General features: G+C 37.9%; 1 protein-coding gene across 1 annotated transcript; it reads left to right on the plus strand.

The window, feature by feature from the left end:
* Nucleotides 1–947: 947 nt before the first annotated feature.
* LOC139721195 (acyl-CoA dehydrogenase family member 11-like) lies at nucleotides 948–20,543 on the plus strand. Its single transcript, XM_071632526.1, has 19 exons — nucleotides 948–1,077; nucleotides 4,260–4,359; nucleotides 5,723–5,848; nucleotides 6,377–6,538; nucleotides 7,387–7,563; nucleotides 8,092–8,218; nucleotides 9,564–9,715; nucleotides 10,413–10,519; nucleotides 11,916–12,069; nucleotides 12,884–12,952; nucleotides 13,356–13,494; nucleotides 14,731–14,838; nucleotides 15,960–16,058; nucleotides 16,832–16,898; nucleotides 17,368–17,453; nucleotides 18,059–18,127; nucleotides 18,516–18,670; nucleotides 19,472–19,588; nucleotides 20,325–20,543. The coding sequence occupies exons 1-19, from the start codon at nucleotides 950–952 to the stop codon at nucleotides 20,541–20,543; spliced, it is 2,361 nt and encodes a 786-aa protein (XP_071488627.1). The 5' UTR covers nucleotides 948–949.
* The last annotated feature ends 4,369 nt before the right edge of the window (nucleotides 20,544–24,912 follow it).

The raw sequence follows: 24,912 nt of genomic DNA on the forward strand, positions 1-24,912 counted from the left end.
TTCGCGGGTGCATCGGCTCGTGTATGATAATTTTTTGTCGCTATATATATCTGGTGCAATAATTCTGAAATCACAATACGTAAAAGGTAACGAAACTGGCTATCAACGTACCTTTTATGATGAGCATTGCGGTCTCCCAAGCAGATCTAACGTTACATGTGATGTGCCTGACGAAAACGTGTGTGATGAATCCACAATACGCAAAAGGATGAATCAAGAGACCATTCACAGCGCCAGCTAGCGGTGTATGCATGCCATGTACACAACGCTGCCTGCACTGTGGGCTGAGATCACATAGCCACTGTAGTAGCTCAGCGGTGGGCGCCAGCCCGCCGGCCGAGCCCCCGGTGCCGCTCGCTAGAGGTAGGTAGGGTTGGGGGTACCACGTATCGACACCCTAAGGATCTGTAGCTTGTTTATTCTAAAAATATAATACAAATCCGCCTAATTCTTACCTCAAATATGCCATAAATACTGCAGTTTTGAATGTCGTGACCGTCTCGTTGATTATGAATCTCCGTTTTAAAATAGCGCAATTTTAGTGCGTGCGTTCCGTTTTCTTCGCGCAGCTAAAAAGGGAACCTTGCGATCGACACCCCCTCTCCTCCATAGGTATACACGTGAATTTCACAGCATAGGTATACACGTGAATTTCACAGGCCATAGGTAATACACGTGAATTTCACAGCCATGCGTCGTTACTGATCGGATGTGTAATTTTTAGCTTGGTTTGTTTGAGTTTGATTTTCGTTTCTTCGTTTTTATTGTTTTTATAGCTAATGACACTTAATCCCGCGCGTACTTTTTTGTTCTATACGCAAACAGCCATGATACGCAGGGTGTCGATGGGAAGGTGCCCTGTCGATAGGTGGTGCCCCAACCATACTCGCTGAGGTATACTCCTCCACCGAAAACCGCGATTGTACTCAGCTCTCAGACAGGAGCAATCATGGCAGTAGACGCAAGCAAAGTTCGGAAGCAGCATCGCTTCGACGAAGACAGTCTCCATGAATATCTTAAGAAGAACGTCTACAACTTTCCTGGAGGGCCATCGAAGCTCACAGTACTGCAGTACCGGTAAGGCAGTTGTGACTAATTCTTGTAAAATATCGTAGTATTTAATCTATGAGTATGAATCGGCTGCTGCGAGTCTGACGAGACCCACATCCACAGGCACAGCCCAAGGTGGAGCCACACAACCCACCAGCCAGCGCCAGGTCAGGTTACATTGTAGCTAGAGCCAAGAGAGCTGACACTTGCACGATTCTGTGGCACGCATTCGTGCCAGTGCAGTGCGCAAACTAGTCGTAAACTGGCGTGAAGTGTGCGTATTAAAACCCGTCGTGACTGCGTGCCATGTCGGGACGAGAATTTTGAAATTGTGGAGGATTTTAACTACCAATATATTAATACAGAATGTATAATTCTTGCGTGTATTAGTATTACCTCCAAAAATTACTTTACCAGAGATCGGTTGAGACAACACAAAGACAAATGTAAACAAAAGGAATTAATTAAATAATCAATTATTCTTTTATTATTCAAAAAATGAAATATTAAACTCTTTAGTGAATTTCTTATTGGGAACTTGAAATTATATTTGTTTGAAATCAATGACAAGAAAATAAGGATTTGATGATTATATTGGGATCAGAAATAAATCTAATATACACGTATACACTCTCTTTGATTATAAACAACTTCAATATATATACACTCGTCAAGTTAGATTACGGGTACTTTGAACTGTAACGTTAGAGGATGCTTGCCAGTGCGCGCCATGCCACGACTGTCACGAACTGTCACGAATAGTTCACGAATAGCTCACGTTGAGTTCACGAGTAGTTCACGAATTGGTGCGCATCGCAGCGTGGCCGTGCCTTCCCACTGACACGGTCACGTGTACTTCACGTATTGATGGCACAAGCATTTCACGACTAGTTTACGCACTTCACGAACAGTTTGCGCATGGCACGAGCAGTTCACGACTACTGCGCGACAGTGGCGCTTGCGTTGGTGCGGGGACTTATAGGGCTTCCTGGACACTGCTTGCTATTCCACCCGGAGATCGCCAGTGAAGAGACAACGATGACCAGGGTTGGGGAGGCCCCCTTTTTATATGGCGTGCCCAAGTCGGCATGACTATGTGCAAACTATGAGCAAACTATGCATGAACTCGTCGTGCCAGTTCGTGTCAATGTGGACACTGATGGGCAAGCATTCGTGAACTCATCGTGAAGTAGTCGTGAACAGTGCGGGAGCCTCCCAGTTCGTGCCCCAAAATGGCACGACTTGCCACGACAAAATCGTGGCCAAAAGTCGTGCAAGTGTCAGCCTAGCTTTAATAGTAAGCTAGGTGGTAGTCGTGCACTCGTATTGTATCAAAGCCCAATTCCAAGGGCTCACTCTGGTGCTTCCTGGTCGTTGGACGCCGTAAAGTTGTACTCCTGAACGAAACTAAAGTGCTTTTTAGTGTTAAAATTGTTTTATGTGTTGTGTGTAGAGTAGCCTACTAATGTCGTTTGCCTCTTTTTTTTTTGGGGGGGGGGGGGGGGGGAGTGCTCGTGCACTCAGCCTCCAAAGCTCCATGTAAACCGTGATTGTACTGTTGAAATTGGAAACCATCCTGCTTCTGTCAGTCTTGTTATTGTCATCATTATTATGATTATCACCGTCATTAGTGTTATTGATATTAGTATCAGTACTAACCCCGGTGCGGGGCGCTGTAACAACGTATTGGGGTCACTGGTGCGGTTATATCAGTACCGGGTACTATCATACGCATGCAGTTGCAACTTATTAGGGACCTACAGTGTCTTATTAATTTTTATTTGATATTTAGTACACATGTCATTTATTGTTATGATAATTTTTATTAAATTTAAAGGGATGGTGCAGTTGTGGTTGATGTGGGACTTCTTTCATGCTTCAGGTTGCCAACGTTTTTTGATGATGATTTTTGAGATAATGAGAAATTTCTTTTCGAATGAAATGTGGCAGACCACATAATTCTATAATAAGAAGACTAAGAGGAATTCGAAGTTTATTTGATGAAAATTGGTTTTGAAATGGCTGAGATATCCAAAACTGAGCGATTCTAATAAAAGGTGGGACCCACTTTACATCACATTTGTTTTGTTTTACTACGGTACTTTGTGTTTGGACATTAGTCATTTCAAAACTGATTTTCATCTGAAAATAAATTCTGAATTCCTCTTAGAATTGTATACTCTTTAACATTTCATAGAGTGGTTTCTAAGTATCTCGTAAAAAGTTAAAAGCTGAATTCTCACCTTATCCAATACTATGCCATCCCTTTAATATTTTAGACCATCAATTTGATATAATGTGAAAGGATAATTGTTAGAAATGTTGCTATTCATAGCACTTAAAGACCATGTATTCCTTTTGCATATGTCACACAATTTTTGTGTGTTTAAAGACTAATAGTTTCCCAATATCATAGATATGTATGAAATCTTACTTGAATACACCTCGAATTAAAAAAAAAAAGAAATGCAAAAGTAACCCATGTCTCTGGAGAATTACAATGTATGCTCCCCTTTTATACCGAGAACAATGATTTTTTTCCAGGTCCAACAAAATTACCGGTAACCAGATATATACAATATTGTTTCCCAGAGCTACATCCTAAAGAGCTTTCAATTTTGTTCTGAAAAAGATCTACAAGTATGTATTAAAACCTACAATGTACAGTACCTCTACAATGACAGGAATCCAGTTTTTAGGGCTGCAACAACGACACACAAACTTAAAACCAATTTCAGTGCATTTACTTGACTTATACAGTTCACAAAAAGATATTCTGTGTATTACATTGATATCACCATGATACTTTCAAGACTTTAGTTTTGCACTGTAGTTGTCACTGTAATAGTAAAATGCAAAAGTTATGAAAATTTTCAAACTGTACAATATTCCAGGTTTTAGAGACTCAGTGTTGTGAGGGGTGGGACCAATTACATCATGTTCATGTGTATCATATGCCATAGAACTGATAAACATGTGGTACAGAGAGGAGCACTCTACAATGTATCTATGAACTGTTTGAGGACTTCTCACAGCATAGCATCAATGTGATTATTAATGGAATCTACTTACCTTTAAGGTTTGATTTCTTTTTAATGGTTGAATGAGGTTGTATGGGTACCGATACCTACAGATTACATCAAATTTGTATTCTCAACACTACTTTGCACCTGCCTGGTTATGTTGTCTTTTGACCTGTGTTTTTGTAGGTCAGGTCAGTCCAATCCAACTTTCTATGTAAACAAAGATGGAAGAGAACTTGTGATGAGGAAGAAGCCACCAGGAAGACTTCTTAAAGGGGCTCATCAGGTAAGAATATTGAGGATTGGGTCATAGAGTTACAATCTACTGTTTAGTTTCATTGTATAGAAATATTCATTCAAAACATATGTAATAATGATAATATATTGATGTATTACATATATTTTTATATAATTTTCTTTTCTTGTCATCTGCAACAAGCAACACAGCCTGTCACAAATGCTTAGTCTTCAATAGCAACAGGAGTGACAGTAAAATTATTTGTATTTTTTCAGAGAATGAATGTTGGCAGTTAAACAAGTTCTGGTAAAATCATATCTTTGGAGCTGGAGTTAACTGCAGATTCAAGGAAGGTGTAATTCATATGGGGATAGAACATAGTACACAGGCAGTCTTTCATATTTTTTCTTGGTTTATGCGTTTTCTAATTCATGTTGTGATTTTCTATTGTTTCTAAACCATTACTGAGTTTTGAGAAGAAAGTGAAGAAATACTAGTAGGCAAAATTGCAGACAGTAGCCAAGGGGACCATTGAGTGATTTCAATGGTCAAAATCTTCTTTTTCCTCTTTACTTCCTGAGATAAATTTGCAATCCTTAAGGAACTGATAGAACACAATTTAAGAAGTCAGTGCAAGGGAAGAATAACCTTAGGTATTAGAGTTGAATACAAGGTCAAGTTCAATTACAAGTTAGGTACAATCTGTTCTTCACATAGTTCCTGTCAATTCATTTTCCATTTATTTTCTCCAATCAGAAATTTATTCACAATGCATCACAAATTAAAAAAAAAAAAAAGTTTGCATACTTCTTTTTGCTTTGAGTGAAAGACAAAGTACCAGTACTGTCAAATTTATGTTTTGTTTTCAGTGAAGACAAACTAAGTGTCCAAACTAGATTTGTAGTAGTAGAACATTTCTGATGATCCTTGTGTGTACACTTCCTGCATATGCATAAGTTGCATTGCTTTTAGAAGAGTTTACAAATAGTTGACCCTCATTTTAGTCATGTCTTAATATCAGAGTTTGAGATTGACTTCACACCCATACTCTTCTTTATCTTGAGGGGTTTTGCAAGGTTTAATAGTTTATGTGACATTTTAGGAGACAAAAAGTTTTGCTTGGGAAAGTATGTTGATATAAGAGTGATGTGAAATGTAAAAGGGATATCATTCTCCATTTTGAGCTTTATCAACCACGGATGCTAGAAGTGATATGTCATTTATTAGTACCCATTATGTAATGTTCTAGTCTGCTGAATATCATAAACTATATTAAACTTGAGTTGTGAGTTAAAATGCTTCTTGATGTTGGATTAAATGTATGCATCACCATGACAATAGATAGATAGACTGCAAAAACTTTCACTGAACAATGAATTTTGCAAATGTTATGTTTTGCATCTTATGTCAGGTTGGCAGAGAGTATCGTATACAGAGCGCCCTCTATGGGGCAGGATTCCCTGTTCCTAAGCCCTTGGCACACTGTGAGGATCCATCAGTCATTGGAACAGAGTTCTATGTCATGGAACATGTCAGGGTGAGTCATAGTTTGGGTGTGCTCCCTGCAAACTGGCCAGTTCCAGCAGCCGCTTTATCTGGAAGATTGATGCAATAGTCTTCTCATGTTCCCTCTTAGATCATTCATGATAAACATTCTGTGGCAGACTTCTGTGGTAGGATGACCCCATAGTGTTCTGTTTGTCTAACAGATTTATTTAGATGAAAGGTGTTGTTTATTTCTTGCTGATAGGAATATGAGCTATTCTCGATGCAGATATTTTTCTCATTTTACTGATTTTCGTTTGTGCTTAATTTTGTATGCAGTGTCTCTTTCTCTTCCTCTTAACCCGTTGAGGATGAGTCCTGAGTATACTCAGGCAAGTTTCTATAGGAAATACCTGTTGCAGCAAAATCAGCCTATCCTCAACAGGTTAATGTTTGTCATATTCTTAGAGACCATTTCATTTTGTTTAGTCTGATTGTTGCTGTTTCGAATTGTGTCTCTGTTCTGTTCTGTGTATAATAATTTCTCAATGAACCTTTCCGCTTCTCATCTCTTACTTAGGGGCGTATCTTCAGGGACCTCGCCCTGCTGGACCTTAGTCCAAATGAGAGGAGGGAGATTTACTTTGCAATGATCAAGACCCTAGCACACCTTCACTCCCTAGACTACAGCAAACTTGGTCTCCATGGTTACGGCAAGGTTGGAGGTTTCTGCAGGCGACAGGTAGGCCAGTGTTGCTAAGCAATGACTGACTGGTTGTTGTAGATACAGGTCTGTGTTGCAGACCGAAATTTTTTAGATTCTCTGTGCAGCCCAAGATGTATCATGATTCCTTTATACCAGGGTGTACAAGAATGATACTCTTTCAAATGTATTGTTTGTTTTTTCTAAAGATGTTCTCATTTTTTCTACTTGCATAAGATGTAGCAGTACTTGAAGTTTGGACCAGGAGGCATAGACGATTAGAGTCTTCTTCTTCTTCTTCCTCTTTGTTGTATCCATCATCTACATATTTAATTAGATATATAGCAATTAGATATGCAATATTTTTACAAAAGAGTTACACTGCTTTCAGAAGATCAGTTCTATGTAGAACCTTGTATTGCTATGGAGAGAGAGAGAGCTGCCCACAACCTTACTTCACTATTGCAATATAAATGGCAAAAAGACATTTCTTAAAATGCTGAATATGACATTTTAAACTTCTCAGAAACTTCCCAAGCAGGAAAAAAGATGATATGCAATGACACCTGTATAAGAAACAAAGCACTGATCATGTCATTCAATATCATTAGTCAAACCCGACAGAGCTGAAAATTAGCATTCCTGTGGACTCCTATCAGTCCTATCAGATGAACTTTTGATTTGACATCTCATTGATACATCTCATTGATGCATAGATTAAAAACTGTCAGAGAATTGATACTTTCGAAGCTCTGTTGCAGGTCCAAACATCACCTTTGTAGTAGCCAGTCAGTTTAATCGCTGTTCGTGTAAGTTACCATGGTAATAAGTCTGGGATGTAAGAGGGTCCAGGTCCCGTTTTTATCAGCTCTGAGTATCTCATCCAGGTTAACACTTGGACAAGGCAGTTTCAAGGCGCAGTCAAGATAGCCTCCTTACCAGAAGTTCCATCGGCTACAGAGCTGTTTGAATGGCTTCCAAACAACATTCCAAAAGCTGAGGAGAAGTGTACCATTGTGCATGGAGACTACCGGTTGGAGAATATGATCTTCCACCCAACAAAGGTAGTGAGACAATAATAATGGCGATCTTTTCCTTTAAATTGTCATAACTGTAAATAGTTTCATATGTGGAAAAAATATGCTGATACCACGAACTCTTTTCGACTTGGTTTTGTTTCTCTTGGCTCACACGAAAGATTATGTAATCTTTACTTCACATTCAATTGGATTTTTTGTGTCATGTCAAACACAGGCCTAATGCCACTTACTTTTTGTGTTTCATCTTTTGGATTATTCTTTTTTTTTTTTTATCAGCTTGACTTACTGAAACATTGTAAGAGATCTGACCAGCACACAATGTGTGAGAAATACCAAGTCATTATTGTTACTCGCAAAAAATTCCAAATTGCTCAAGGAGCTGAAATGCTTGCATACATTTTTTAAAACTTGGTAATGACTCTACTGAACACTGCACACTGTTACATTCTGTGGTGAAACTTATTCTCTGCCCAGTAAGAGTACACACCACATTATCCAGAGGAACAAGGCTATTGCCAATAAATGAAAAATTTGCACACTTCTTCCACACAGCCTGAAGTGATAGCAGTATTGGACTGGGAGCTATCCACACTAGGAGACCCACTGACTGATCTGGCCTATAATTGTTCTCCGTACTACTGGCCTTCTGACTACGAGGGCGGTGTTGGGAATCCTCTCGGTGAGTGACAATATGAAACACTTATTTTCAGTGATGCAGGAGATGTGACATTAACCCGTTGAGGACGAGTCCTGAGTATACTCAGGCAGGTGTCTATGGGAAGTGCGTGTTGTAGCAAAATCAGTCCGTCCTCAACGGGTTAATTGACATGGTACATCTAGTTGCCTGGAGGAATAGAATCAATTCTTTATACTAATACCTTTGTTGTCCTAAGATAATATCACACTTCATCATATCCCTATCAGTTCTACAGAATGAATATGAATGTTGCTTTATATTGAAATTTGTGTTAAGTTAAAGGTTGGTGAAAAACACAGACTGATAATGAAGTGGGTGTACTGTAACAAGTTGTAAGTAGTCGTAACTATTTCAATGTTGCGAAGTTATCTAACACAACATCCGTACGGCTCCTTTAACTTACTCATCTCCATCATACGATGATATTTTGTATCTTGCATTACATCTCTCATCATTTAGTGCACACATACACCTTTTCTAGATATGTCTGAATGATATTCCCCTTTTTACTCAGATTATTTTAGTGTATCACCCCTTCACAGCCAATACAACTTTAATACTCAACATACTGTTAAGTTATCATGATACAAAATTATCATTCATTTGGCCAAATCTTACAAATATTTACATACTTGCTCTTTCTTAAGGCAATCATATACTTCAATTTGAATTCTCAAACTAGCTTTCATTCTCCTGTTCATTGCTATGTACTTTGTCCTCTTTGTGTTTCATACTGTGTTCAGATTGCCACATTGTACTAATTTTTAAACTTGACTGCTTCCAACCATTTTCCTTTTTATTTTTTGATACAATGACAGAAATCTTTGAGATTCCAAATGAAAGGTGACCAGGATGACTGGGGAGCGTCGTTTCTTCATTTACAAACTGCTTTGAACAGACGGATAGACACATTTAGATAGTTAGATACAGTTGTAGATAGGTAGGTCGGTAGATATAAGTAGATAGATAGGTAGATGGGTAGATAGAAAGATAGATAGATTCAAGTAAGTAGATAGAAAGATACATGGGTAGATAGAAAGATAGATAAAATAGATGGATAGATACATGTAGGTAGATAGATAGATAGATAGATAGATAGATGGATCGAGTTTTATTCCCCCTAAAGTTATCCAGTGTGCAGCATACAAGTAGGTTATGGGTGATATGCAAATCCAGAGAACAATCTTTTTCAGGCTAACAACAATTTCAAATACATACCTATGACATAGATATATTCCTGTGTAAAATGCAATTGAAAGTAATGTTGAATTCCTCTCAGAGGGACTTGTTACTTAACAAGACTCTTATTGTTCTCTTGCCTTCTTAGCTGGTGGTAGTGACATCAATACTGTGCCAGGTATCCCCAACAGAGATGAGTACATGAGAGTCTACTGCAGTCACACGGGGGAACCATTCCCTGTCCGGGACTGGGAATTCTATCTAGCTCTCTCTTACTTCAGAGCATCGTCAATATGTGAGGTAAAGTGTTGTCAAAGGAGGTTGTTGATAACAGACAGTGTGTTAAAAGAGTCCATTCCAGTTTTTCCACATATTTTGATCCTCCAATTCTCAAATTTATCCTCATGTAATCAGTTCTTCCTGAGCCTTCATAGTTATGATGTCAAGTTCTATATTTTTTTTTTCTAATATATGTTTTTATGTTGCAACTTCTTTGCGTTGCTTTGGTTTTCATTCCTATCTGTTTTAGAGCACACAATACATACAACTTGTATTGAGGACGGTTTGATTTTACTGCAACACGTATTTCCCGTAGACGCTTGCCTGAGTATTATAATGTAAATAGCACCAGTCTGCAAGAATCTTCAGTCTATTGAAGGAGGCAGACTTAATCAGAAGAAGAAGAAGAAGAGTATACTCGGGACTCGTCCTCAACGAGTTAAAAAGGAATTATATATACGTACTTGTTAAAAGCGAATTGCCTAACCAAACCAAAATCTTGCTCTTCACAGCTATTGATATGAGTGTGTTTATTTGAAAGGGCTCTTACATGTAAGTGTATTGAAATAGTGGTAAATTGTTTGCTGGATATGACATTGACTTTGCCTTAACTTTGGTATACATGTGAAGTGTGCCCTAAGTCAGATAAAAAGTGACCTTTGAACTGTTCAGTGAGCTTTGTGCACACATGACCTTTGGTCTGTCTGTTTGCACACAGGGTGTCTATGCCAGGTCTAGGCTGGGTAATGCAAGCTCAGAGTCTGCCTCAGGACTACAGGATATAGCAAGACTTCTTTCTGATGTCGCATTGCATGTAGGAAAAGGGTGAGTTGAAATACAATGTGACTCTTATTTCCTTGTTACATAACATTCCAAGATGTATGCTGTGATTCCAATCACTGTTTGTAGCTTCTCTTTCTTTGTACTTAAAGGAATAGTGAATCAACATCATCGTGCATAAGATAAGTAAATGTTATGTATGTACAATTGAAGGCTATGGATAGCTTGGTGTAATAGGCAGAGTAATCACAGTTCAGAGATTAGTATGATTATTGACACAAAACCTGCTAGATAAATTTGATATCACTGATAAAACCACAAGTCTCTAGAATTCTCCAAACTAGACTAGTACGATGCCATACTGTGGGTTACAGACACAGAGAAAAGTGTACAACTTCAAACGGTATTCAAGATAGTGACCATTGAGCATATCATAAGAACCAGCAATGACAAATGATTAAGGCAAACTCTCAGAAATATATATACAAATTAATCAGTTATTTTGGTGTTCAAATATATGTATAAACTCATGTTTTGTTTTTGTTTTGTATAGTAATTTTATGTCACAACGGTATTATGAGTATGATTTCTTCACAGAAATACATGCAATTTAGGTTGCATGTTAATTCGATAGAACACACAAAAAGGGGTATGCACGTGGGTTATGTTTACACAGTGAAGCAAATACTCTTTCTTCCTCTCAGGTATTGTGGATATTTTCCCGATAGTAGCCCATATATATAAAAAGTATGTAATGTATCAGCAACTAGTGACTGGTCTAACATCAAGGAGCCTTCAATAGGACAGTCTTACAAATGATGCAATATTTGGTACCCTGGGGTACCAAATGATAATTCGCCATTTTGTTGAATTAATTTTTTTTTTTTTCAGCGCTGTACCCTGGCTTACCAAAAAATGTGTCAAAATATTTTTTAGTATTATTATGCACAAAAAATGTTTTCTTATTTGTGATTATGCATCAATTAATGCATTCAAGTGTACTTCGAAAAACACCTATGGTGCTAGTTCATTGCGACGACTTTGCCGTATCCGAATTCAGAATCGGCGTATCTGAATTCGGAAACGCATTATAAATAATGGGCATGAGATGGCGCTATACAACGCGGTACCCCGGGTTACAACGGTACCCCGGTGTACGGCGTGCCGAATCAAATATTGAATACTACTAGGCAGATATTGGTCAATAAGCTTGATCACTATGTCTACAAATTTAAAAAAAATCCCTTTGTCATTATGAATGTAATGATCCTTTATCTTTTTGAAAAAAATAATACATATTTACTGATTGTAAGCCAATAGGTAATTCTGATATATTTGTGCTGCAAGTCGTTTCTGTCAATTCCAACTAATCAACCAGGACTGTGATACGGAAGGAACAAATCTTGATTTCAATTCTATGTCATTCTGATTCTGTGATTAGAATGCAGTCAAGGAAACTAGAAACAAGACAAGTGAATTCCCTCAGTGAGAATAGCCCCCCATTCTTAGCCATGGAACCAATGTCAGAGAGAGGCAAGGAGATTCTACAGAAGGTCAAAGACTTCATGAAGAATGAGGTCTTGCCTGCAGAACCAGTAAGTTGCAAACAGTCAATATGGACTTAGCTGTGAATAAAAGCCTTTCAGGTGGTTTGTTTTTACTTAAAATATCAAGCCCCTTTGAGACTCGTTAACCCGTTGGAGACGGCTTGATTTTGCTACAGCATGCATTTCCCATAGAAGCTTGCCCGAGTATACTCGGGACTCATCCTCAATGGTTTAAGATCCAATATTATTATCAATATAGAACATTCCTATTAACCATGCTGCATAATCTTCCAAATATTCTATGAACATGAAGCATGATTTAATATTTATGTTTCAGTTCTGTGATGAGAATCCATTATGTGAATATATGAAGGCATATAATATGCCATTTGTTATGTAGTCAAGAAGCAAAGAAAGTGGCTAGGAAGACTTTCTCAAAATGTCATTTGCATTCCACAGTGATTGTTCCTTTATGACAAAGTAGCATTTTTTTTTTAGCTCTCATTCACTATTCGTGATGATTCATTGTATTGTACTGTCTCACCATATATTTTATTGTGCATTATCATTACACTATGTATTATATATCTTGTCTATCTCACACATAGTGCCTGTGAGTACTGTTGGTAATGATGTTGATTGTTCAAGGTTGTAATTTATCAGGACCAAAAGAGTTTGTACCTTAAAGTATGTTATTTAAGATTTTGTGACAGTAGAATATTGATTCAGTTCACTGTCAGATTTGTATGAACCTTTGACATGGATGATTATTTAACATGTGAAAAGTATACTCAAGCAAGCTTGATTGTATAGTTTGACATGAATTAATATTAGGGTTTTATTGATTTCCAACTCTTTCTAGATATTCATGAAGCATGTGCAGACTGCAGAGAACCCATGGACAATCCCACCAATTATGGAAGAACTGAAAGTAAGTTGAACCAAGATATGAAGTTATCAGAATGTAAGTGTAGCAAAAAAAAGCTGCTGAAAACTGCTTATCCAATAAAGGCGAGCCAATGGAGTAAAATGGAGTCAAAAGGGGCCTGAGCTTTTGATCCTAGCAGAATGTAAGATACACATATTGATATAATGACCTTTTTGCCTTAAAACATGTGTTCCATTGACCTTCTTTTTCAGTAGAATAATGTATTTATGCTAAATTTTCATGCAGCCTCTGCTGCTATTTGCTGGAAATGACAAGTTTTCAAATTAATGAAAAGTCTGTTTTCATTCTAATCCAGCATTATGTTGTTCATGATGTGTTAAGGGGTATACCAGACACCAAATGTCAGTGCTAACATCTCTTCCCACACCTAACCTCACTACATTAGGCCAAAGCCAAGGCGGCTGGTCTGTGGAACCTGTTCTTGCCAAGTGAATCTGGTCTAACCCAGCTGGAATATGCCTACATGGCTGAAGAGATGGGACGATCCCCCATTGGCCCAGAACCTTTCAACTGTGCAGCCCCAGGTACCCCAACTTGGCTCACTCCTGCCTTCTTTGTCCTCATTAGTGTTTGGAATATTTGCTACTCTTGTCCTCATTCCATCCAATATATTCCCTGTTCTCTTGTCATCGCCGACATTGGCTCTTGAAAAAAAGATTGATTTTAATATTACAGTTTCAAGTTTCATATTTACACTCTTACCAGAGACTCCAACTCTCCTGTTTTCGACGGGAGATCTCCCGCCGAAAACCCATTTTTGCAGAATCTCCCGGTCTCCCGCTTAATATTTAATTTCTCCCGCCCTGGCTCTGTGTCTCCCGTTGGAAAGGATTTCTTACTTATTGCTATTGTATGCTGAAAAAATAAGCCTTAGATAGCACCAGAGAGCATCTAGAACCCTAGGAACTTCGCGCTTCGCATACATCAATTTGGAGTCTCCTGTTTGCTAGGGGTCTCAGGCGGGAGAATCTCCAGATCAGAAGGTGCTTTAGGTTGGAGTCTCTGTCTTACCGTTTCCAACTTTGCCATCAGTCTGTTCAATGAAATCCCCACCTAATATTCTTAAAGAAAATAATTTTAATTATCCCCAAGAAGTGGGTTTGATTTCAACTCACATGATTGAATGCACATCATTACAAATCAGAGTATGTGATCAATTGCAGCTTTCTGGCACTGAAGTGCTCTCTTTCAAGTTTACAATTCATATCTGATAAGAAGCATAGTACTGTATACGCCGAATATTTCGCAAGGTTTTTATTTTCGCGAATTTTGCTAGTCAGGTGCTATTCGTGAAATTAAAGACACGCGAAAATATGACTCTGATCCCGATGTGAATGTGATGTATGCGTGTACACTGCGCTGTGCAGTACAAGACTTCACAATCACGAATTTAACCACTCGCGAAATCGTCAGAAGTCCCGATTTGCAAAAATTTAGACTCATGAAATATATGGCGTATACAGTATATGATATAATATTTGTAGGACTATGTGCAGATGGTGGTGTTGTAGGAAGTGCAGAGAATACTAATGGGGTGTTGCAAGAAAGTCAAGTTGCAATCGATTGCAAATATCTAAATATTGCAAATTTGTAGTCAGTTGCAGGAATTGCGATTGATTTCAACTTTCTTGCAACACCACTTAGTCATCTTAACACACATCATCCAGCAAGGAGAGACAATGCATGTGATCTGTAATAATACCTGATTGATTGTAAGCCAGTGTTTTCACTCTCCTGCGTCCTTATCATGTTTTCTTCAGACACTGGCAACATGGAGGTCCTCCACCTCTTTGGGACTCCAGAGCAGAAGGAAAAATGGCTCCGCCCACTGCTGGAAGGCCGCATCAGGTCCTGTTACTGCATGACAGGTGGAGTGAAGTCAATCCAATTAATTATAATCCTCCCTGGATTCTCAGAGGGGAGCTACCTTACTGCCATATTTACGATATTGAGTGTCATTGTTAGGTTAGTGTTTTTATCAGCTTAATCATCATTGATATTGGTACACATATACCACATTAATGTCACAGTGGAGATCACATTTACATATATGTATTGTGGAGAAGAAGTTCTGGCCTTATACATATCAAATAGGAGTACATCATCTTTTAAGGAGATTATTGAATACCCATGGTCTTGAATGATTTTAAAGCAAGATGGAATATCTTATGATGATAAAATAGTTTCGATTTTCATGGTCTTAGCATCCCGCAATCTTATATGTCTGTTTCCTTGTATCAGGAAGTGTGACCTTTTTCCAGATGATGAAGGATAACATTTATAAGGCTTGTCTGTGTAAAGTCAATGTATACCTGGTACCTCAGAGTACTTGGTACTCACACCTGAGAACGGCAAAATGACAACCACACACACTCGTGCGTACAAAGCATTTAGAAGGACCTCTTTGACACAACATTCCATGCCTGTTTTAAAGTAAATTGCTTTTGATATCTCAGAACTAACATTGTTGCAAGAGTTTAGTCTCCTGCATGTCAGCCGAGATATATTTTGATTTTCCCAATTATCTGAATTAACATCAGTATGCCTTGCCTTCAGCTTCTTTTCGATACAGTAGGTTATGATTTCCTTTCTTGAGGTCCCTATTTGGAAAAAAAAAAAAATGCTGATATTTCTTTCAACTACTGTAAAACATGATATATTCGCGGCGTGAATTTTTCGCGAATTGGAGCCGAAGGCCTTCTTTGCGGCATGAAATTTTTGCGAACTGCCACTGGCATTCAATGCATATAGTATGGACAAGAACTTTCGTGTGCATTTTAATTTCGCGAATCTTGGCACTCGCAAAATTCACGAAATTAAAATGCATGCGAACATTCCTCGTTTTACAGTAATACATCAGACTACACTGAATTGTTGAAGTGACTTTGATTTTTAAATCATATTTGTGGATTGGTCAGCAGCAGCACTGAACATTTCATAACCATTGTTTCTAACCCAATCCAAATCTCTCTTGTATGATTCTTTGTAGAGCCTGACGTAGCATCAAGTGATGCTACCAATATGCAGTGTACCTTCACAAGAGATGGGGATGAATACATCATCAATGGCAAGAAATGGTGGAGCAGCGGTGAGTCTCTTATCATTGCCTCATAATCCAATAGCCCTTCAAAAAGTGTCCAAGATGAGAGAAATGTTTACATTCTTTAGTAATTCGCACCTTGGTTCTATCCCAAGAATGAATGGTTATGCATCCAATGCTGCTTAAACCAGTGTAGCACTTTCCAGGGGTGGATCCATTAATTCCCTAAAGGGGAGGTGCCTTTTCAAAACTAAAGTGGGGCGCACCCCCCCCCCCATTTTTTTCCTTTTTGTTTCTTGTGTTTTAACCAAAAATAAAAAATAAAGAGGGGGTGCGCGCCTGGTGCGTCCCCCTCTGGATCCGCCACTGCTTTGAAACATTGATACACTATGATATTGGCCTTGAATAAGAGTACTATTCTATTGAGTTTTATGTATTTATAGTATGTAAAAGACATGCTAAATGATACAGTGTTTACTATCTCTATTTGTAAATGTCTTAATATTTTAAATGTGTATTAGGATAAACATTAAGTACTAATTTGTGAAACAGCATTAGTCACTGTAGTCTTGAATGTTTGTGATATATGTCAGTTACTAATTTCCAATTAGTTACAGCTGTAGTTGCACCTTCCAAACCTTTCATGTTCCCCCAAAATGTCTATTAAATAATGAAATCTGAAGTACGAGTGAATGTTTAGCCATACAAGTCATATGACCTAGTCACATGTCATGAAGTAATCACTGCAAGTTGAAGGTCACTTCCTCTTTACATGATAATCTCATGTGTATTTTTTTTCTTCATTTCTCTTTCACCTTTAGGTGCTGGAGACCCAAGACTAGCAGTAGCCATTGTTATGGGCAGAACTGGAGGAGAAAACGATCCAATGTAAGTACTCTTATCTTTTAACCCATTGAGGACGGTTTGATTTTGCTACAACATGCATTTCCCATAGACGCTTGCCCGAGTGTACTCGGGACTCGTCCTCAGCTGGTTAATTTTACTTCTTGTCTGTAATTGTTTTTCTTGCCTGCATTGAGAGGACAGTAATGACCGGAACTCTGCATTCTTGGATCCCTGCACTTTGTTAAGTGTTATGAAACTGTTTACAAATAGGCAACATGAATAATAACATTATTGAAATTGTATGTGGAAATAGTTGCATTTCTCTGGCGCTTCTACTGGAATGATTTAAGAATTACATTTGTATCTGGCTAATGAAAGTAGATAATATATTTCATTTATACACATCATGGTGGTATAAATAAGTTCATTTATCTGGCTCTTGTTAGCATTGTTCATTCCATTAGAAATGAAAAGTCCTAATGAACTCTGCACTTTGACCTGATCCACACAGCCACAAACAACACAGTATGATCATCGTTCCAACGGACTCACCAGGCTTTAGGAAAGTGCGCCCTCTATCTGTCTTTGGCAATGTGGGTAGGTGCTGATTTTTACTATCTTTACCTTGCCTCATACTGAGGATGCCCAAGAATTTTCTTTTTTTTAATATACATCCATAGTAAGTTCATATCTTTAACTGATGAACCTGAGATTAGTAAGAAATACATGTATATGGCAAGTCAGATTGATCTCAAGTTTTAATGCCAATCTCGATTTGAAATGTATTGTCTTGAGCAATATTGAATGATGTGCCAAACAAAGGATATCTTAGAAAGCAGAATTAAAGAAGCTAGAGCAGAGAATGTTGTATGCTGCCAAATTTTTTAGTTTCTGTTAGTCGTTAAAGTTCATACCACTATTGATTCATTGTCCATGCATTCTTCCTGGATAAGTATCTTTTCTGCTCATCAACAAATACTATAGCCATTCATCAAAAATATTTCAGAAAATGTAAGCATTTAGTGTTTTACTATTTTGTTATGTTTGGGTTTACAAGCATTGGTTTCCCATTTCTGGTAATAAATATTTAAGACTTCTTCAAAATAATGCTTCCATCCTATTGAGTTGTACATTGTATCTGTCTGTGACTAAGACTGCCAGGTGTGTTAAAGTCTACCACCTTCCTTTCTTCACTGTTACAGATGCCCCTCATGGACACTTTGAAGTGGAGTTCAAAAATGTGAGAGTTCCTGCATCAAACATGATTCTTGGTATGATCCATATCGCCTTCAATTTTTCATTTGATTTTATCTCTGGTAGTGTACAGTGTATTCCCCATATAATGGCTGGACGTGGTTTCCAGTCATAACATTTTGTGATGTGGCATTGCCATTTGTTTCTTTTACTGAAGTGTGATTCAATAATTCGGGTGTATCCTGGTATGAATTGATATATGCTTATCAAGAGACATTACATGTACATGTATTACAAACACCAGCATGAACAAAATTTTGTCTTTTTAACTTCCCTATTAGATGTCATCTCTTCATCTTTTGATCATTCAGTCCGAAATAATAGAACTTACTTTCCTTAGCAATGACGTAAAAATGTAAGCCTCTCTGAATGGTCAGTGAAAAGTTTTTTCTTTTCTTGATGCAGGTGAAGGCAGAGGGTTTGAAATCGCCCAGGGTAGACTTGGTCCAGGGAGAGTCCACCACTGTATGAGGCTTCTTGGCTTGGCGGAACGTTCCCTTGAGATGCTGTGTCAACGAGCTGAACAGAGGGTGGCTTTTGGCAGAAAACTCAACAGAATGGTAAGACACCATTGTGAAAGTCATTCCATGACATTCCAGTTTTATCAACATATTAAGGGAGTTTATTATTTCATTTTAAGTCTTGATGTGATAGCATGTGCCAGAGTTTTTCTTTTTTTTTAATTCTTACACTCTGTGAATAAGATTGTATGCCTGATCTGTATTAGATTGAGTGTAAGATCTTCTTCATTTACTGTGACAGTATAAAAGAGAACCTCTGTATTAAACTGTACTCAATGCAAAACAAGTTCTAAACTGCACTCTGTATGCAAAACTAATTCCTTTCATTCTTATATACCATACTCTGGTCATGAATAGCTTATATATTTTATCCACAGTGGTTAGCATCTGACTATATATGACTGTCACACATTGTCTGAAGTGTCGGTAAATATTCAACTGCTGCAAGTACAATTAAATGTGAAGTAGTATGGTACAATGCAGAAAACTTTCATCGGGTGGGAAGATCATACAATAGGAGATTTAGGCTTCTACCAACCTTTAGTGACTTGCTGGCTAGCTTTCGTCCTCTCCTGTGGATTTCTTCAGGCCAAGTGTCAGAGAAACGGTACAATCACTTGGCCTGAAGAAGTCCACAGGAGTAGACAAAAGCTAGCCAGCAAGTCATGTACGGTTTGTAGAAGCCTAAATCTCCTATTGTAGTATGGTACAAGAAATGTAAGAATAACATTCAGTTCCAAGCCTTGATAGTTATAGCTCTACATGAAATATGTATTTATTGTCAAGTGAGGATACAAATGTTAACTCTCTGGACTCTGGTCTTAATGTTTGTGTGACCAGCAAGTGATCCAGCACCAGGTAGCAGAGAGTCGGATTGAGCTGGACATGGCCAGGCTACTGGTGCTCAAGGCGGCCCACATGCATGACAAGTTTGGCTCCCGGAGAGCCAGGAAGGAGGTGAGGAGAATACTTTGTCTCCACTGAACCAAGCCCAGCCCACACAGGGCATGGCTTCCCTATGATGTAGAAACCCCATCTATATCTGATGTCTTAATGAACTGGTATCAGTTCTTGACTCTTTGATTGTTTAATAGGACGACACTCCCAGTTTTAATTCAGTTTTATGCTGAAGATTTCCTTTCCAAAAGTCATATCTTTTACATTATTAAAGTGTACATACAATGTAGCTCCATCTAAGGAGTCTTTAGCCTTCATTTGTCATGAGGCACATCTGATGATCAGCAGAAAGTAGCAGAGAAGTATAAATCATATTTCGTCCCGCACTAGATGACCAATTTTTGTGAGGTTACAACTAAGCACCTGGTAGTAAAGTCTCTCAGAGTTAGAAGCACGAATTCACAGCATTGCACAGGCTATTGTCATCAAAGAGGACCTCTTTTATTGACACATGAATAAGATATCGTGAAGCTGATAAAGGGGGAATTAGAAAAATCTATTTCACTCAAGTGTGGGAGAGAAAATTGATATTGTTTAATTTGTTGCTGATGAGTCTGTGGATATGCAGAATACTTTTCTAGATGCTTCACCAAATCCATCTCTTTTTTACCAGTTTTCTCATTCTTATGGTATTCTAGCTTAATTCCTTTTTTTTTGACAAATATTCCTTGTATCATGTCACAAGGTCAGTTAACACTACTTCATAGCAATGCGTTCCTTGCTGTCTTTGCTCCAGATTGCGATGATCAAGATTGTGGTGCCTCGCATGGCTTGTGGTGTCATAGACCGTGCCATCCAGGTTCATGGTGGCGGTGGGGTGAGTGATGACTTCCCCCTGGCTGGGTTCTATGCCTGGGCTCGCTCCCTCAGACTGGCCGATGGTCCTGATGAGGTTCACTTATCCGTTGTAGCCAGACTAGAGCTGAAGGAGCAGTTTAATAAGTCCATGCTGTAATCACAGCTTCCTCATACCTGTACCCAAGGATGTGATCTATGTTGTCTGCTTAGTTTTGCTTCGATCCATCTGTCTGCTCCAAACTGTTATGTCTTCCATTGGAACTATTGTAATCACCTGTTTTCTTGTTTTTGCTTCAACTCTTGTTTTTTTAACTCTTCTAACTGTAAGAAAGCTTTGCTGTAACCAAGTTAAGACATACCAAGCCAAATGTATCATAGGTGCACTTTGAAGATTAATGTCAATGTTTCATCATATTCATGTTCCAAAGACTTCAATATTGCAATCAAAATAATTTTCACAGTTATTGTGAAACCATATACTTTCACACTGAAAAGAAATAAATCAGATCGTAAAGTTGTCATATTAACAAGCAGTCTTCGTTAGATGTGCCAAAAAAATGTTTATCATTAAACTTTATTGATTTGTATACTTGACTACTTGTTGAAGAAGCGGTTTTTGTAATTGTGCATTTATAGAATCATGTTTAACATTTTTATGCCTGTCTGCCTGTAGGAAATAAGAATATTTCACCCGCACCACTCAGTACCACTCAGTGCCTCAGATGTAATTCAGTCTTGTTAAGAGAAATATGGTTAGTCTCCAATTATTGATATACTGACAGATTTGTATACTTTTATATCTTATTTCAAAAGTACATATATGTGTTGGAAAGCAGCAATCCAAGTATTTTCATCATCCTCTATGAGTTTTATAGGAAGTTTGCCTCATCAGTGATTATCAGGAATGGATATACCTTTGTCTCGCATACTTATGCAACCTGTTCATTACCACTGCCTTAATTCTGTGGACTGAAATTTACTGTTGTGAAACCACAAAGCAGATTTTAAGTTGGCTTGTGTTTGATTATTGTGAATTCGTGCAAGCTAAGATAGATCTATGTTACTCTAATACACACGTTAAGTTTACATACTGCAATGAAAGGTAATGTTTTTACTTTGCTAGACCTGTGAGACATGGAAGGTCAGAAAGCTAAAGTCTAGTGCATAAAGACTTAAGAATCCAGGCTTTGGCTAAAAGGGGTTCATCAGCTCATTGCCAGCAGAGAGCATCAAGTTGTTTGAATATTTAAACTGTATCAACTCATATGATGTATACTACAGACAAAGCAATGTGAGCATATGTGATATACAATAATTGTTTACGTGAAGGTGATTGCAGCACATTCTATAACAGTTAGATCAAATATTTATGCAGCATATGAATAAGTCAAGTAATTATATCACATTAATCATGCAGCAAGACATATGAGTTATATCTAGTGCCAGTCTATTAGCTGTATGTTAAACAACCTACATCCTGTATGGTCGTAGTGCGTGATTACTTTCATGTCTTGTTAACTTTTCTTCTGTATGTGAAGGCTGTTATAATATATATTTCAATGGATATACACATATTGATATAAAATTATGCAAATATACTTTCAGTGATTAAACTTCAGAGTATGTAACTTACAGACCAAAAAAATCTATATATATATATACCTGTATATAATGTCAATTTGTTCGTGATTGTGTAACTGTAATTGTTGAGTGTGTCTTTTATTATCTAAGATGTATTTACATGTTAGTCTGTCTTGTCCTTTGTTTTTGCCTTGTGTCTCCTGTTTAATTCAGGAGGCAACCTATGTCCTTTATGTCACATTTTTTACTCTTATGATAAAGAATGTTGAACAACATACTGCACAACTGAAAAATAGATACAGACCCTGCGAACAAAACACTATAGAGCAGTTCGGACGCATCAAGAGTATGTGACAGTACAAACTACAGGGGAACCTTGCTATAACAATCTGTTTGGGACCACTGAAATTTCCTAGTCATATCAAGTGTCTTGTTATATCAGAGATGGAAACAAAAAGAATATAAATGGAATGGTACCTGAAAAATTACCTCATTTTGTCAGGTATCTCGCTATATCAACCTTGTTAGGAGGTTTTCCTGTTTGTGATTTGCATCAATAGATCAGCTGTGAAAGAAAAGTTGTCAGTTTTTAATCACACCTGTTTAAAATCATTGAATGGGGTAACAGTGTGACATCATAGCCATTCATTGCCATGACAACTGGTTCTAAACAACCTCATGTAGCCTGAATAAACACAATGGTTGCCAACCATGCTTGACCAAAAGACTGACATCATCACTTTGGTTCTCTGTTGTTTGTGATTTCTCATAAGGCATGCTTTATTACACTAAATAAGCATTACCTTTTTGTAGTGGTGCAAATGGGTTACTCCTGTTGCATACATATTTCGTCAAGTGAATATCATATCGAAAAGTCAATAGAAACTTGTACAGAATATGCATGATACAGATACCTTTGATATACACCCATGTTTGATCAGTACTATTATTGATTTCATTTGAATAAATAGAAAATAAATCAGTGAAAACTTTGAGTTTCATCTATATTCATATGACAAAGTGCTGTGTTTGCCTGCCTGTGTGAGGTAATGTATGTGTCATGTCATTTTGGATAACTTTTTTTTTTCAGAGGTCTGCAGATTGCCATGGTAACCAATGGTATCAGATATTATGATTATTGAAGAGGGGGAGAGAAATGCCCCCATCCTCTCACGACCCTCACCCAACCATTCTTAAAACCAAGGTGCATTTCATTCATTCATTCATTTTTATTTATTTTCATTTGTATCAGAACATTTTTCATTTCATTTGTATCAGAACAGGTGTTCATGCACACTATGTAAGACATTTCTAATATTTGAAGCTTGTGAATCACATACAGTACAAGGAATGCCAGATTCATTTATACCTTCTGTTACGACCTGTAAGTGAATCAGGCTCACAGTGCTCGTCTCTCTTTCCTCCTGCCGTATAAATGACCTTATGATTAATTGTAACTCAAAATTCAATCTGTTTGGCATGAACTTAAAGGGCATGTTGTATGACAGAAAGATGAAAAGACTCGGACATCACAGCAACTGTGATCAAACCACAGTAATCAGTGCAATATTGTTCTATAAAAAGTGTGCACAATACTGATTGAGTTTCAGTTTTTCGTGTGTACATATTGACTGGGAACATGACGTATATGAGCAAACTGATTAAACAGTGAACGTTAACATTGGGTCGGGTTGTTCTTCTTTCTACCTGTGGTTAGGATGTCGTCTGTCTTAGATTCATGTTCCAATAATCATAATTAAGATTAGGAGCCAGATACTTATGAAGAATTGTACGTAAGTGGCCTTGTCAAGCTCAGAAACAAGGAGGCTGTGAACAAACGATCAACTGACCTTTGATTTATTGCGTCATGTTTGCGCTACGTGGTAGAAACACGTCATTTTATTTGCTCATCACTTTCATGACGTCAGAAGCAGGCTAGCACAGCCACTCATAGCTTCTCATCGAGGATCATTGCACTCTTGGAGCAGTAAAGTTCTTCTCTGTAGGAAGAGCGTTTGGTTTACGACCGTCTGATGAGCAAGGCCGGTGGGGGCGGCTTACTCATGTTTGATGTATTCAATAACCAGTCAGTCTGAGATTTCATCGATGAAAATCTCAAAAGTAGAGCTTTTTAAATACCACGTTCTGACGCCATAATGAACGGCTGGTGTCAATTTAACTCAATACTAGGCCTGCATTTGAATTTCCCCTGTCATGCTTCTTGGTAGGCCTACATTAAAATGAAGCTCATCAATTCACACTTGAAAATTTCGTATATCCTCAATACTTTGACGACAGTAATGAATTGCTGATGTAAAAATGCATGTTTTCCTTATTAATTATTTTCTAGATATTTTGTCAACTGCATTGACAAAATTAGCTCTTGATTACAATTTTCTTCCTCTGAATTTGTACAGATCTTCATCTGGCAGCCTCATTTGCAATTTTAGAGTAGATCGACTTACATAATGGTTGTAAAGTAATGTATGAGCCAATACTGTAAATACAAATGTATAGTATATTTTACCTTAAATTTCGCTGTTTGAATTGGGAGGGTCATGAATGCTTGGTCTTCTCAACCCAGTGAATCTGACTTGGTGCAGTCAAGGCTTACAAGAGTAGACTTGTATTAGGTTGGCTCGTGTTATGCAAAAAGGAAAACAAGCAAATAAAAGTTTTAGATGGGGGATTTCATTTCCTGTGTAGCAGTACTTCAGCTGTGAGTATGCACATACACTTGTACATGGTTAGTAATTCGCCAATGCAGGACAAGACTGGCATTTCCCTTTGCCAACAGAGAGTAGGTCTAACATGTCTAATGATCATAATTGCTACATTGACCAAAACCAGTGATTTACATTCACGTTCTTGCGTTTTGATCTTCCGATCTTTTGATCTTCAACACTCGGTAGCCGTAAACGTGAGGGAAATGTGTCTGTCAGGGC

This window comes from Diadema antillarum, unplaced genomic scaffold, assembly GCF_040938485.1.
Source record: "Diadema antillarum isolate AM-2024a unplaced genomic scaffold, OU_Dant_1.0 scf00000013, whole genome shotgun sequence".
NCBI lineage: Eukaryota > Metazoa > Echinodermata > Echinoidea > Diadematoida > Diadematidae > Diadema > Diadema antillarum.